The following is a 14,627-nucleotide window of genomic DNA, read 5'->3' as shown; positions in this document are numbered from 1 at the left end:
GACATTTCTCCAAAGGAAATCCAGCAGCAGAGAGCTCAGCACGGCTCCCTCAGGCTGAGGGGGAAGACTGTAAGTAGGTCCAGACTGCACGATCCCATGGATTTGGAGACTCCTGAGGAGCCCTCAGAGAAACCAGCACTGATAACTGAGTCCAACCAAGCTGAAGCCCGCGGGATCCACACACAAAACTCACCTGAAGCCAGCATTTGAAATGAAGTTCAGGCCATCCCCTTCACAGTAGCACAAAAAGAATGAATCAGATTCATGAGTGACCATCAACAATCACACTAATCAAATAATTTAACCAGACATCTAATAACAAACTTCAGATTATTAATGATTCATTTAACAAGAGGCACAAGACTCATGCGTGCAGAACGTCAAACACTGGGAGAGAAAGCAGGGCTCCGACCACGTGAGGAGGAGCCGCTGGGATGGCGGTCCACCCCCGGAGGCAGCCCCATCCCCAGTGGAGTCCAGCAGACATCAACAGGTCAACCCTAAAGTTTATGTGGAAACAGGAAGGGCCCAGAAAAGCCAAAACCATCTTGAAAAGTAAAACAAGGTTGGAGATGTCTCCAATTCCCAAGGGTACCGAAGGCCACGGTGATCAGGATGGAGTGTCCTGGCAGAGCCAGGGTTTGCCTTATAAGGGTGGACACACACACAGACCAGTGCAACGGATCCGAGTCCAGGCAGGCGCCTTCACTCTTGGGGTGAACTGATTTCCCGTTCAATGGGGGAAAGGACAGTCTCTCCAACAAAGGGTGCTGGAAGATGGATTCAGAGCTCAGTTTCATCCAGAGAAAATAGGTCAAAATGGATCACAGACCTAAATATCAGAGCTAAAACCATAAAACTTCTAGAAGAAAACGGGGACATCTTTGTGCCCTTGGTTAGTAGAGAATTCTTAGTTATGGGACCAGAAGTCTGATCCATGAAAGAAGTTGGCAGGTTGGGCTTTACCGAGATTGAGAACTTTGTGAAGAAGAAAGACAGCCTTTAGAGAGTGGAAGGAGGCGCCCAGCGGGAGGCGTTTGCAATGGCGCCTCTGTCTTCTTTCGCACACCAAGAACTCGAGGTCAAAAATAAGAGCACACACAGTGCGGATTTCTAAAGTGGGTAAAGCGTTTGGACAGACGCTTCTCCAGAGAAGATACACGGACGGCCCACGAACCCATGAAGAGCTGCCCAGCAGCCCCAGCCAGGGACACGCAGGCCCCAGCTGCGAGGAGCCAGCACTGGAGACCTTGGCTGCAACCAAGCAGAGAATACCAGGCTGGAGGAGCGGCAGCCGGAGGGCCTGCACGCAGGAGGGACGCAGACGTGCCCATTCTGGGAATAATGGACACTTTCTTGAAGCTGGACTGTGAGTCCACTGCATGGCCCAGTGGCCCCACTCAGGAGAGCCAAAGGCAAGTGTTTCAATAAAGACTTGTGCCCAGTGTCCACAGTGGCACCGTCCACAAGAGGCCAAATGTCCACGGTGGGTGCCAGGAGGGCCCTGATGACGTGGCCAAATGCAGGAGGCTGACATCGTGCAGGAGGGAGGACGGAGCCTGAGCCACAGGCAGCGAGCTCCCATTCACATGAAGTGTCCAGGAAAGGACAGTCTGCAGAGTCTGAGGACGGCTAGGGCTGGTGGGGGGCGGGTGTGGGGACAGGGTTGCGAGCAGGGGTCTTTCCAGGGGCGGGGAGATGTTCTGAGAGAGTCATGCTGTGCTGGTGGCTGCCCAGACCTGAGGGCTTGGCACAGGTTTGTCTCATGGCGTGAAAACGATACCTGCCCGAGGCTGTTAAGCAGACCGGCTGGCCATGACCGAGGTGTCCGCCACGCCCAGGAGGGGCGTCCTAAATGCAGCCTGCTGGGCCAAGGGGAAGAGCACGGACTGGGGCTCGCAGCGTGGTGGCAAGGGCTTTGGGAAGTTGGCGGGCCCATCTCTCACAGCAGGAGGGGGCTGAGCTCCTAACAAAGGACCTCATCCTCCTTGACCACCCCAGGGGTGGACTCAGCCAGACCCACAGCGTCTCTTCCCTCTTCCGTGTTCTGTAAGATGCGCGCTGACCCTGGGCAGAAGCCCACACGCAAGCCAGACACGGACTCTTGCGCGCACACCCAGAAACCAGGCTGCCCCACCAGTGGGAGGGCGGCCAGCTCCGCTCCTTCTGCTAGGTCTGGGCCACCGGCTTTGGCACACTCAGCACGGTGCCAGGAAGCACCGGGGGCATCTTTCCTGGGCATTTGCTGCCCAAGAACCCCACCCCGGGCCTCTGCCCTGGGGAGAGGCGCCATCATCCCCTGGTGGAGCTTACTCTTGGCAAGGTCCCCGTGGGCCTGCTGCAGCTGGACCCGCAGTGTGAAGGGGGCTCCTTGGGCCACTTCCAGCACCTCTGGACCCAGAATGACGATCCTCGTGGCTTGTTCTGGGAGAGGGCAGAGGACAGCGTCAGCGGCTGGGAGGGTCGACCCCTGCAGCTCCAGCCCTCTCCTGCCTGTCAGAGGAGCTGTCCGGAAGACAGTGTCATGTGACATCAAGCCCGAGTGAGGAGCCCAGCTGGGGCACAGGGTCGCTGGGGCTGAGGCCACCCAGGTCCCACCAGGAGCAACAGAGGAGCAGGAATCATGGCCCAGTGAGGTGGCCAGCCCCTCTGTAGGCCATAGGCCACCGTGTGGTCACTTCAGAGTGTACAGCATCAGGGGAGTCAGACTGAGGCTACCTGGGGGGCAGTGCAGCCTGACCAGGCCACTCCAGATGCCTGTGGCTGGGAGGTCCCTGGGTGGGGGTGTTGTGAGGGGGTCTGCAGCTGGGAGGCCCTGCTGCAGCAGGACCCTGCATGTCCCCAGCCCTCTGGAAATCAAACCACAACATGCTTCTCCTAACGGGGAAGGGACTTTGGGTTCCATCTCATCCCAGGCCTTGCCCAATGTGCTTGAGGCCCAGTGTCCCCAGTGGGACTTCCCAGGGCCACCTGAGAAAGAGGCCAACCCCACAGGAAGGTCAGGGACACCTACCCACTGGGTGGCCGTTGATCCACAGGCCACAGTAAGTGACTCCTGAGTAGTGGGCCAGGCTGCCCAGCCCACTGAAGACATCACTGTGCCACTGTCCCTGCAGAGAGGACAGAATGGCCTCAGAGGTTAGTTCCACAGGGATGGGGCCTCTGCACACCTCCAAGCTCCGGGAGCGCAGCCCAGTGCTTTCCTGAGTGGCAGGCCATTCTGCTGGGGTGCCGGCCAGCTTGCTTGGTCAAGGGTCTCTCCTTCAGCTTTAACACGCGGGGAGAACAAGCTCACAGCACCCCGGAGACTGGTCAGAGACAGCCTTGTGTCCATCACAGAGACCCGACCCCGCCCAGGGCGCCAGGACGAGGTGCCCGTCAGGCTGCACACTCCTAAGTGGAAAGGCCATTAAAGCACAGTGACCGCAGGCCCCCTGGGCGGGGCCTGCTCGCGGCATGCCCCCTCCAGCAGCTCCTCAGCAACAGCTGGCCTCCAGTCACACACACAACGGAGGGTGGAACAGCAACGTGACAGAGCAGGAGAGGCATTTCCACGGAAAATCCCAGGGTGTTGTGTCTGACTGGGTCACTTCTGTAAGGGGAACTGGCCCAGAGTGGCTCTGTTCCAGCCGCTCCGCTGCAGAGGTTAACCGGGCTCCAGGATCCCCGCCCACCCTAGGCCTCAGGCTGCACGGTGGAGGCACGGGCTCTGCGGGCACCGCACTGGCCCTGGGACACAGGCCATGTGGGCACCGGAGGGAAGGCAGCCCTGAGGGGCGGCAGCAGAACGGGGGTATGGTGGTATGGAACCCTCAGGCCTCGGGGACTGGGAGGCCGAGGATGCCCAGACTGGGGAGAAGGGCCGCAAAGGGCTGGCACCCCAAAGTCTAAGAAAGAGCTTTCCCTGGGCCCTTGGGGACAAGCCAGAGACAAGTGTGGAGAGGGCCTTGGGCCGGCCACATCAGCAGGGGTGGGCAGCTCAGACCTGTCCTTCCCACACAGCCGGTGCCTGCAGACCTCACCCCTTTCTGATCTGGGCAGAATCTCCCTCCCACGAGCTGCTAAGTCATCCCTATGGGGTCTCGAGGGGCCCCAGGCGGCCCTGTCCCTCCTGCACTGAGACCTGAGTAGCCCAGCACGGATGGCTCCCAACTCCCACGGTTGCCCACTGGCCGTGCTCCTGGAGTGCCCAGTGCTGAGTGCTTGCCGGTGTCGCCCATGCCCGCCCCAGGGTCGTCCTGGTAGGAGGAGCTGCAACTCACATGGCCTCCGAGCCCCAAGCAGCCCTTTCCCCTCGGTGCAGCCATGGACCTGAGGCCCCAGAGCCAGGCGCACGGAAGAGGAAGGCAGGGCCTGGGGCCAGGTGCCAGAAGTGGGCTCCAGGCTTGCAGTGGTGTGGCCATGTCCTGCCGGGAGCCGGCACGCGGGTCCTCACCCTGGCCTGGCCTTCTTGGTCACGTGACTACACTCCCCAGAAAGGGGGCCATAGTCCTCATTTACTGCTCCTTCCTAGTGGCCTCCTGTCCCCTCCTGGCACTGCCGTCCTCACTCCTGTCCCTGGTTTCCTCCGTTCCCGGTCCAGCTCTCCAGAGAGGCGATGATCTAACACACATGCTGGAGTGGACACTCGGTCTGCAGTGAGGCCTGGGGCAGGCACACCGCCTCCAGACCAAGGCTCTTCAGCCAGCTCCTCAGAGGAGGTGCAGCCACGTATCTGTCCACGGGTGGATGCCCCAGGCAGACAGGCCAGATGGATGCAGGGCCCCCACAGTGCTGCAGAGAAGCCTACTCGGGCACACAGCAGGGGCGGGTGGTGAGAAGCGCTCCTTGCACGTCTGCCAGGAGCCCTGGCCACTGTGCTCCCTGCGGCCACTCGAGCATGGCCAACAGTGCCCATCATCCCTGGTGCATGCCACCGCTGCGGCAGAGGTGACTGTGCGAGGCACTCTCGGGTCCGAGCCCTCTCCGTGGTTCTGGGGCTTCGGCACAGCACTTGGCTGGTCAGATGGCTAACCTGTGGGCTGGTCCCGGCTGCACAGATGTGAATCCCGCACTCGGACACCCTGCTCTTGCTGGTCCACCCGCACCCAAAGAGGGAGCCGTACATGCCAATGTGTCTTATCCTCGGTGTGGAGAGGTTCCTTGCCACACCAGGGACCAGGGGTCCTGGGGCCACCTGGAAGCAGCCCGAGGGGCCAGGTGAGCAAGGCTGGCCTGGACTTGAGAGCCAGGCACGTTCCGGGTCGGTGCCCAGGGCGGGCTGCAACACACGGCAGCCTCAGCTGGGCCAGGGTGGGGCACAAGGCCACTGACCAAGCCCCTGGGGTGGGCCTCGGCTGGGCCAGGGTAGGACACAAGGCTACCGGCCCAAGCCTCTGGGGTGGGCACCACTGTTCTCCCTCCCCCTAGTCATGCTGCTGCCTGCACCCAGGTGAGGACAGGGTGCAGTGAGGGGACACAGGAAGGTGCAGGCGATGACAGGGTCAGCCAGGGAAACCCACACCCAACATAAAGCAAGAATGGGGAACACGGGAGACCAACGCCAAGGAACGGTGTGCAGGTGGGAGGGGACCAGGGTCAGCCTCCAAGGCGACCTCAGGAGGAGGGGTGCCAGCCCAGCACCTTCCCGCCCGGCTGCCACCACCCTGGCTCTCCCAGAGGCCTCCTGACTCCCGGGGCAGGTGAGTGCAGCCAGACAGGACGCTCGTTCAGTGATGTCCCCACGACACTCTGACAAGCAATGCCCCGTGGCTTGCAAGCCCTGGGCGCCGTCCAGCCACGGGCAAGCTGAGTGTAGATGGACCGTGAGGAAAGCGCCCGGCTCCATCTCGGGCAGCGGTCTTTCTGTGGTACTTAGGGGTGAGCCCAGGGCCCGCTGCTACTGAGCGGCACCCCCAGGGCCTTGCTAGGTTGCTGAGGCTGGCCTTGAACTTGCCAGTCCTTGTGCCCCAGCCTCCAGGTTGTGGGACAGTGGTGTGGCCAACGTGTCGAACTCCAGGAAGCTCTTTCCAGCTCATCGAAGCTGGTTTCCCCTAATTTTAATTAGAAATGACTCTGCAGCTGCCCGGCCTCCTTCCCGCAGTGTGTGCCTGTCCGTCCTCGTCAGAAGTCCACCTCTCAGGCTCTTGCCCACCGCAGTCCTCCCTGGGTTCCAGGGACCTGGCTGATAACAGCAGGAAGAGCCTGGCAGGGGTGGGGAGCCACAAGCCTCTATGCTGCTCTGTTCTGAAGGAAGGAACTGTCCCCAGCTGTAGCCAAGCCTCAGACCTGAGCAGGTGAGTGCTGAGATCACTCCCTGTGGGTACCTCGTGGGCAAGAGCGGCTGGGACCTTCCTCCTGGCCCTGGGGCACGACGGTGAGATCTGTGCCACCCCTCAGCCACCAAGGACAGGTGGCCCCTCACTTCCCAATGAACGGCGGGGTCCACAGGGTGCTGCTCCACCCGGTCCTGGCTGCACCTTCCTGGGACTTCCTGTCTGCGGTCTCGACATCACCCATCCCCATGTTCCGGCGGGTCACTGACCTGGCCCAGGCTTAGCCCTATGAGTTCCTGTGGTGACTGTGGCCAGTGGGGAGGGTCCATGCTGAGTGGTTGGCTCCGTAAAAGGCCACGGCTGGGTGTGGATGCTCCAGTACCCCCAGTTTTGCCCGGGATCTGTGGGGACCTGTTCTGGGGTCACTAGCCTGCCTTCGTGGACTTGGCCTTTCTGACCCGAGGATGGGGCACAGGATGTGGGAGGGGCTCTGGGCCCTGTCCATCGGCCCCTGGGTCTCTCTGGAGCAGCGTTCTCACAGATCCCAGATGAGGAGAGAGGGGCTGGAGATGGCTGCAAGTGAAGGTACCCGTAGGCTGGCCATCTGCTCCCCGTGGGAGACCAGCCAGTCCCCTGGAGCCATCTCTTCTGTCTGGAACCACAGCCACCGCGCTTCACCAAACCAAAGGTGCCCCCCGACCCCGCTCCCCCGGTGCACTGCTCTGGGCTCCACTAGGGCTCCCCGAGTGTTGCTGCTCTCCGGGGGCTACCCTGTGCCTTGGGGCGCCACCAGGCCTCCCTGGGTCACCTGCCCCGTGGAGATGTCCTCTGGGGGTCTCTGCGCTCCTCAGGTCTGGGTCTGACCTCTGCACAAGCCAGGACGACCCGGGCTACTGTGAGAAACGGCTGGGGCCGAGCCTGGAGGGCTGAGAGCCCTCGCCCAGAGTGGAAGGATGAGGGAGGGGACTGGCTGCTCTCCAGACTTTTCAGAAAACAAAGCTGCACCTGAAATAAGTGGGAAGTAGCTGGTGGGCCTGGGGGCTTCCTGGAGGTAGCTGAGCACCGGCCCATCCGACAGGCAGAGCCCAAGGCCAGGCGCAGACGTGGGAAGGCTCTGCACCGAGCCCCAGCACAAGTCCTAGCAGGAGAGAGGGCCTTGGCGTGGCCAGCCCGGCCAGCGGGGTGGGAGAGACGGACACCAACAGAAGGCGCAGATCCTGCCTCAGGGGGAGGGCGAGGGTGGAGGGTGCGGGCGCATCTCTGCCAGCTGCGGTTAGCAGGGCGCATGCTCATGAGGATGGCGCCGTTGACACAGCCAAAAAAGGAGGGTGGGCAGCAGGTGCAGAGACTGAGCCCCTGGGCACCTCGGTGGGAACCAGAAAGGGTGCAGCCACTGCCACACAGTGCCGTCACCCATGTGGGTCCACACAGCCCCACAGAGCGGGCTCTGGAAGGGACCTGCACACCAGCAGCCTCACCACCGCCAAGGCTGGAAGCAGCGGCCCTGGCGCCTGACAGACCCAGGAGAGAAAACGTCACCTGAGTGGACGCGGTGGCCACGGCTGGAATCCCAGGCGGAGGCAGGGGGATCACAAGTTTGGGACCAGCCTCAGCAACTCAGCAAGGCCCCGGATCAACATTTAAACAGGTGGAACGGGCGCTGTGGTGGTGTGCGCCTAGAGCCCTGCTCTGGGGAGGCTGAGCAGGGGGTGGCAAGTTACTGAGACAGTTTCCAATTTCGGATGGTTTTTAAAGGTCGGGGAGGTAACGGAGGGTGGAGCCCCCTGGGCCCGATCCCCAGCACCACTCAAAGAGAGTGGTGTGCACCCCCGACGGAGGAGCACTCAGCCTCACAGAGGGAATTCCCACACGGCTGCAGCGAGGACAAACTTCCAGGATGCGGTGACTTACGCCAGACACACAGGGCCCAGTCCCTGGGGATTCCTTTCACGTGACGCCCCAGTAGTCAGAGGTACAGAAGAGAAAGGAGGACGGGTGCTGGGCTGGCAGGGGACGGGCAGCCTGGAGCTGGCGGGTGGAGACGCACCCGGTGCGTGTGGATCAGTGCACAGAGCTGCATGCCGAAACCCAGCACGATGGCAGATGCCATGCCACCCGCATTTTGCCACCAGGGTTATTCTTACAGGAGAGGGCTCTGGTCCACACTGGTCCTCAGCCACACCAGGGCTGCTGAACAAGGCGCTGGAGGGAACGGAATTCAGGGCTCACATCATGTGGCCCTGGGTCCTCTGGTCACTCTGTGTTCCTGGCAGTAGCTGCTTCAGTTCCTGCCACCACTCTTGATGCCATGAGAGTGTCTGGGCCACAGGCCAAAGTGGCACAGAGGACGGGGACCATCTCCTCCCCTTCCCTGGACACTGCCAGGGCTCCTGGCCCAGCTGGTCGGCCACGGGCCAGGGGCCAGCCAGGGCTGTGTGCACAGGGCTTGGTGAAGGGCCTGCAGATGGGCCGAGCGGAGGACGTCCGGGTCCTCACTGACAGACATGCAGGCCGCCCAGGGGTGAGGCCTCTCTGAAACGTCCTGTGGAATTCCAGCCTCTGGCCCCAGGACAGGGAGGTCACAACCACAGGCAGGCCTGCGCTCCCAGAGAGGCCTGGGCTTCCTCGGTGGCCCGGCACCGGCTGGGAACTGAGGCTGGAGGCTGGTGTGGTGCTGCTGAGTGGCGCTGGGCTGCCCCCTGGTGGAGTGGTGGAGCTGCCGCAGCTGGAGAGGCACTTCCACCGCCCTGTCCCCAATTTCCGGCTTCAGGGTGGAGGTGCAGCATAGAGCTGGGTCCACTGGTGACCAGAGGCAGCATGGCCTATGGTAATTGGGGAGAGACCTGCCTCTGGGGTCAGGATTTGGCTAGGGGAGCACAAAATCTTGGTGACTCCCCCAACTCTGCCATGCTGAGGGCTCTGTCCTGGCCACCAGCAGACACCACTTCCCCTTGTGCTTGGGCAGAGGGTCAGGCCCTGGGGGGACCCAGCAGGGCAGTCTTCCCTGAAGCTCAGGGCATGCAGCACTGGGCTGTGGCCGAGGCCCTGTGCTGAGGCCGAGGGCTGCGCCGTCACTTCCTAGTTTGGGAGATGTCCTGTCTCAGAGGAGCCCAGGCTGACACCGTGAGGAGCTGAGCAGGGAACTGTCACGTAGCAGCCACACCAGACACCCTGACCCACAGCCGTTGGGCAGGTGGGGTGCAGGGCGGAGGTCTTAGTGGGGTCCTGGCTCTGCGCTCTGCCATGGCGCCTGAGTCAAGCCCCACGTGGGAACGCTGGTCCTGAGCAACGGACCCTTGGGCCCCACTGGGGGAGAAGATGTGGCTTCCTTCCAGACTCTCATGTCCTACAGGCAGCCAGTGAGGACCACTGCCCGAGCTCTTGTGGCTGGCCACCTCCAGCAGAACCCACCTCTTCGCAGCTCTGACGGGAGTTCAACCACCAGGGTCACTCTGCCAGGAACGAGGCCTCCCTCAGGGGCCTGGCACCTCTCGCAGCTGGGGCTGGAGCTGTCCAGAGGCCTGAACTCGCCTCCTTCCTGCTGAGACTGTGGGACGCTCAGGGGACCCCTCAGCCAGTGCAGTCACCATCGCTGCCATCAGCCCAGTGCAGCAGTGCTGGGCTCCCAGGCCCTGACCCCGCTGGCGCTTCAGGACCAACACAGTGACAGCTCCAGCTGTGAGAAGCCCCAGCTCCGCCCTCCTGGCTCCCAATTCCCACGGCAAGGAGCTCACCCTGCAGTCAGGCCCTGGGGCAGCAGGCTAATGCCACCAGACCGCAGGGCCCTGGGACAGCAGGATGGCGCCACCCCTCCTGGAGGGCCCTGGGACAGCAGGTCAACACCGCCCCATCCTGGAGGTGCCTTGGGGACACTCTTGCATTGCTATTTTGGTGTTGTTCCTTTGCCCTTTTCCTGGTCGGTGATTCTTTCGTTGCACTTCCTCTGGTGACAGTTCCAGAGTGGCTTCCTCTCCTGCTGCATCTGGAGCAGGTACCTTCTCCTCCCACGCTCAGGCCAGGAGCCCACCAGTCCTCCTTGTGTCTCTTCTGCCTGATGCCCACCTGTCAGTGAGCCCCACACCTCTGTCCAGATGCGCCATACCTGCTGGCCGCGCCCTGCAGGCCGGTACCTGCTTCCTGAAGAGTGTGCAGGGCCCCCTCGCCTGTCAGTCTCTACACGAGAGCCAGAGATGAGAGGGGCTTCGTGACGGGCCGAGGCTCTGGGACAGCAGGATGCCTGGGCCCTGACTGCTCTTGACCTTGCCCTCTTTCTGCGTGTTAGTCTCTCTGCCCTGCTGCTCCACGGCCTGGCAGGCTCTGCCCTTCCGTCTCTAGGTGGCAGCTCGTCTACCTCCTGGCCTCAGCTCCAAGGCTGGTCCCTCTGGGAGGGCCCCCAGGGCAGGTGTCTGTGCCCGGCTCAGCGGAGGACGCACTGCCCGCTGGTGCCCACACCAGCCCAAGTTGGCCCCTGCTTGCTTTGCTCCTAGCTGAGCTCTGCTCCTCATGGTGAAAGCCATGACGAGGGCCTGGGAAGGTCTCCCTACCTGCCTAGCTCTCCACCTGCTTCCTCAGAGCCTGAAGTCCCCCCGAGGGAGGGGACCACTCGAGCCTCACTCCTGAGGAGAGAGGGTGGGGCTCCTGCCTGTAAATGCAGGGGACCTCCTGGACCCAGGTGTCTCTCATCAGCATGCTTTATGTGACCAGAAGTGACTCTCTCCTCTACAGGGCACAGTGTCATGGTCCTTCGTGACTCCAGGAGGTGGGCAAGCTGGTGCCAAGGCCTCTAGGGCCAGGTGTCAGCTGAATACCCAAACTCAGCTCAACCAAATCACCCTCATTAAGCTTCAGTTTTCTCATCAGTAAAATGAAAATCTCAGTGCCTGCCCCAGGGCGTCTTCAAGGGACCAGGGTCCACCCCATGGCAGGCCTCGCTGGAGTTCAGATCAGGCTGAGAAGCAGCCGGCACTGGAGCAGGCTCTGCAGACAGACCCAAGCTGCCAGGTGGTGAGGGAGGTTTGGGCCACACAGGGCCTCAGCTCCTGGGGTCTCCCTTGGCAGCAGGAAAGAAGGGCGCCCTCCCCAGGGCCTTGTCGGGGTGGCCCCAGAGTGGGCTGCCGAATGCGCCGCAGAGCAGACGCCTCCTCTGGGTCTAGCTGGAGAGGGGCCCTGCGTCCACTGGGCTCTCGGGGCTCCTGGGTGGGGGAGCCTTGTGCTGACTGACTGGCTTTCTCATTCGCCTGACTTGGCACAAGGCCTGTCCAGCTGAGGACGCTGTTGTGGAGGAAGCCTTGCCCCTAGGGTGCCGAGGGCTGGAGTGTGTCACCTGGAGGGTGCCGCCCACCTGCCTGCTCCCTGGGGAGCTGCCTGGCCACCCAGCCGCCCACCTCCCCTGTGGGTGGTGAGCGGATACCTCATAGGTGGATCCGTCAGCGCAGTGCAGCACCCCGTGTCCCTGACGCCGGTCCTGGACCCAGTCCCCTTCATACTTATCACCGTTCCTGAGGGGCACAGCACAGGGCCCTCAGCAGGTAGCCAGGTGGCGGCTGTGACTCAGACCTGCTCCTCCCACTGGGCTCAGCACGCACCACCCGGACCAGGGCAAAAATAGGCCCCCGAACAGATGACCTGCGGGTCCTGCCTCCCCAGGGCCAGCTCAGGAGGGCTGGAGTCGGGCAGGATGTGTCTGCCTGACCCTGCAGGACCCGCTTCCAGAGCAGGCCGGGCTCCACACCCTGCGAGCTCAGGGAAAGGGTGGAAGAAACAGGAGAGGGCTGGGCGCCGCAGGGCGGGTGGAGTGACAATGGCTCTGGGACATGGCATTCAGGCCCCAGGCCTCATATCCTCGCCTGGAGGGGTGGCTGTGCCAGCCAGGAGGCACCCCTCATCAAACCTGGGGGTAAGGCCACCTCCCCAGCCCACTGCCCCACCAGGTGCTTTTAACTTGGTTGAGTTGTAGACTGAACGCTTTCCTTTCATTTACTTATTTCTACGTGGTGCTGAGGATGGGACCCAGGGCCTCCCACGTGCCAGGTGAGCGCTGCCCCACTGAGCCCCAGCCCCAGCCCACCAGGCATTTTAGTTGGGGGGGGTTTGACTTTTCTCTACTAAACACATAACCCGTTCGAATGAGGAGAGGGCAGGGCACAGCTCAGCGCTTCCTACACGTGCAGGCCCTGGTTCCACTCCAGCACCACAAGAGAAAGAAAAGAGGGTTTACAAAGTGACCCTGGGCCAGCGTTCAAGGACTGGACACCCATGGCCTGGGGCTCTGCAGAACCCACCCCACCCAGGGGCACCCCTGCTCTAGCTCCGCATGGCCCACACCGAGACCCATACTCACTTAAAGAGCATCTGTCCCCGGCCATGCCTTCTGTTGTCATGGAATGACCCCTCGTACTCCTGTCCTTCCCCGTCCACCAGAAACCCCCGTCCTAGGAAGGAGCCAAAAGACACAAGTGTATTGCTACCTCCTGCCAGGGACGGCCTGCTCCTGGCTCTTGGGGTGACTGCCTTCCAGAGGGACTCTGCCTGCAGCCCCGCGGTGGCCCTCCCTGGCAGAGAGGCCAGCAGGAAGGGGTGAGCCGAAGGGAAGGCCGGGGTTCCATGACCCTGCACCCAGGAGCCAGGCTGTCCTTCCAGGCTGGGCTACACAGGGATCACGGGCACTGCCTGGACAGGAATAGCAAATGTGACTTTGCCACTAGTGGGCTGACCCGCAGGCCATGAGCCCAGCTCCAAGAGGCTGAGGGAGGGCTCTGTTGGAGGCCCCCAGACCCAGTGTCTGAGATGGAGAGAGCTGAGCAGCGCCGGGTGGTTTGAGGTCTGCACACGCTGGCTGGTGTCCAGAGGAAAGTTGAAAGAGAAGGTGGCCTCAGGAACTTGTCAGCACTTCACATCTGGACACAGACATGGAACACAGCCAGCCTGGGAAGAAGGAAGCCACCCCTATAGCGGAGGTGGCCCTGCCTGCCCGACTCCTTTCCAGATGTAGCCAGTCCTTCCACCAGTGGCTGGGCAAAGGGACAGGACCCCTCGAACCTGCCTCCTGACTTGCTCTGGTCAACAGACTGAGAAAGGGGCCGCTAGGCCCTGGGAGGGCCTGCAGTCTCCCCTGGCAGTCCTGAGACATGGAACCTTGGGCAGCACCAGGCCTGCTGAGCTGTGGCTGCAGGCCTGGGGCAGCTCAGGTGAGACCAGAGGGCCAACCTGAGGACCACAGGAGCCTGAGCAAGTGACCCCAGTGTTGGGCATGAGCTAGGGGCAGCAGACAGCTGAGGTATGACCAGTGTCACTGGACACAGCAGGGGGGGCTTAGCAGGGGGGGGCTTAGCAGGCGGACCTATACTGGATGTGGTCTGGGAGCAGAGATGAGGGCATGACCCTGCCTCCAGGGCCCCCACCTCCTTTTCCAAGCTCCAAAGCCAGACAAGCTGAGTTGGTGACCCCCATGCCGGAGTGGGCATCTGGCTCCAGCCCCCCGCAGCACCCTGTGCACACCAGACCTGCCCTCAGGCCGTGAGAGAGCTCCCCTTCATAGTGGCCTCCGGCTTTATACTTCATGATGCCATGTCCTTGAGGCTCTCCCAAAATAAAGTGTCCAGAATAGGTGTTTCCTGGGTAGACAACAGGAAGAAGTTAGTCCCATGTCCTGCATGTCCTCTCCCCTGACCAGTGTGGTGGCAGGGGCCATTTCCCAGTGGACATCCCTGTCTCTCACTCCTCACATGGTTCATGGGGGAGAAACAGGACGACCCGGGCCTGGTCCTCCCTGCCTTGGGGCCTGCTGCTGTTCCAGGTGACCTTCCCTGTGGGCACTTGGGGTCACGGTGTGGGTGAGACTTGTCCCCAGGCCCTCTAAAAACAACTGGAAGCAGAGCCTGAGGGAAGAGTTCCCTTGATCCCCCCCAACCCACTGCCTGTGGGCTTTGAGGTTCCTGGAGCTCCCTGCCACGGGGCACGGAAGCCAAGAGCACTGTTCCCATCGGGGACACAATGTGGTTGAAATGTCCTTAACAAAAAAGGAAACCGCAGCTGCAGGATGACCTTTTTCCTGACAGTCTTCCGAGGTTGCCCAGACTGGCCTCCAGCTCTTGAGTGCAAGTCAGGTGAGCCTCCTGCCTCAGCCTTTTGCAGAGAGGGGACAACAGCCCAGTGCCACCAGCACTGGCTCTGTGATGACAAATCTTTCCAGCTCATGTCTGGCAAGGTGGGCACACAGCCCCAACTGAGGTGTCCTCACTGGACCAGGTTCCGCCTGGGCACAAAGGCTATCTTTGCCGCTGGTATGCTGTGGTCACACTGCTGTCCCAAGCTAGGGAACCTGGGGCCTCTTGTTTCCTCACAACACTGTGTCCAGAAGCAGGGGACCCACCT

The 14,627-nt window shown here is 62.0% G+C and overlaps 1 protein-coding gene across 3 annotated transcripts in view; it reads right to left on the bottom strand.

The window, feature by feature from the left end:
- MORN1 (MORN repeat containing 1) overlaps nt 1–14,627 on the bottom strand; it is a 59,393-nt gene that overhangs the window by 42,245 nt on the left and 2,521 nt on the right. For 2 of the 3 annotated variants that reach the window (XM_081307356.1, XM_081307358.1), the window contains exons 4-8: nt 13,757–13,867; nt 12,595–12,685; nt 11,665–11,752; nt 3,014–3,110; nt 2,314–2,424 (exon numbers count right to left, since the gene is read on the bottom strand). In XM_081307356.1, coding sequence (XP_081163482.1) covers nt 2,314–2,424; nt 3,014–3,110; nt 11,665–11,752; nt 12,595–12,685; nt 13,757–13,867 — 498 coding nt within the window. The remainder of the gene's footprint in view (nt 1–2,313; nt 2,425–3,013; nt 3,111–11,664; nt 11,753–12,594; nt 12,686–13,756; nt 13,868–14,627) is intronic. The other variant, XM_081307357.1, reaches the window with a different exon arrangement.

The sequence above is a fragment of the Spermophilus citellus genome (assembly GCF_964194105.1).
Source record: "Spermophilus citellus genome assembly, chromosome: 9".
Taxonomy (NCBI): Eukaryota; Metazoa; Chordata; class Mammalia; order Rodentia; family Sciuridae; genus Spermophilus; species Spermophilus citellus.
Note: the sequence above shows the minus strand (reverse complement) of the source record. Positions and strands in the feature narration are given on the sequence as shown.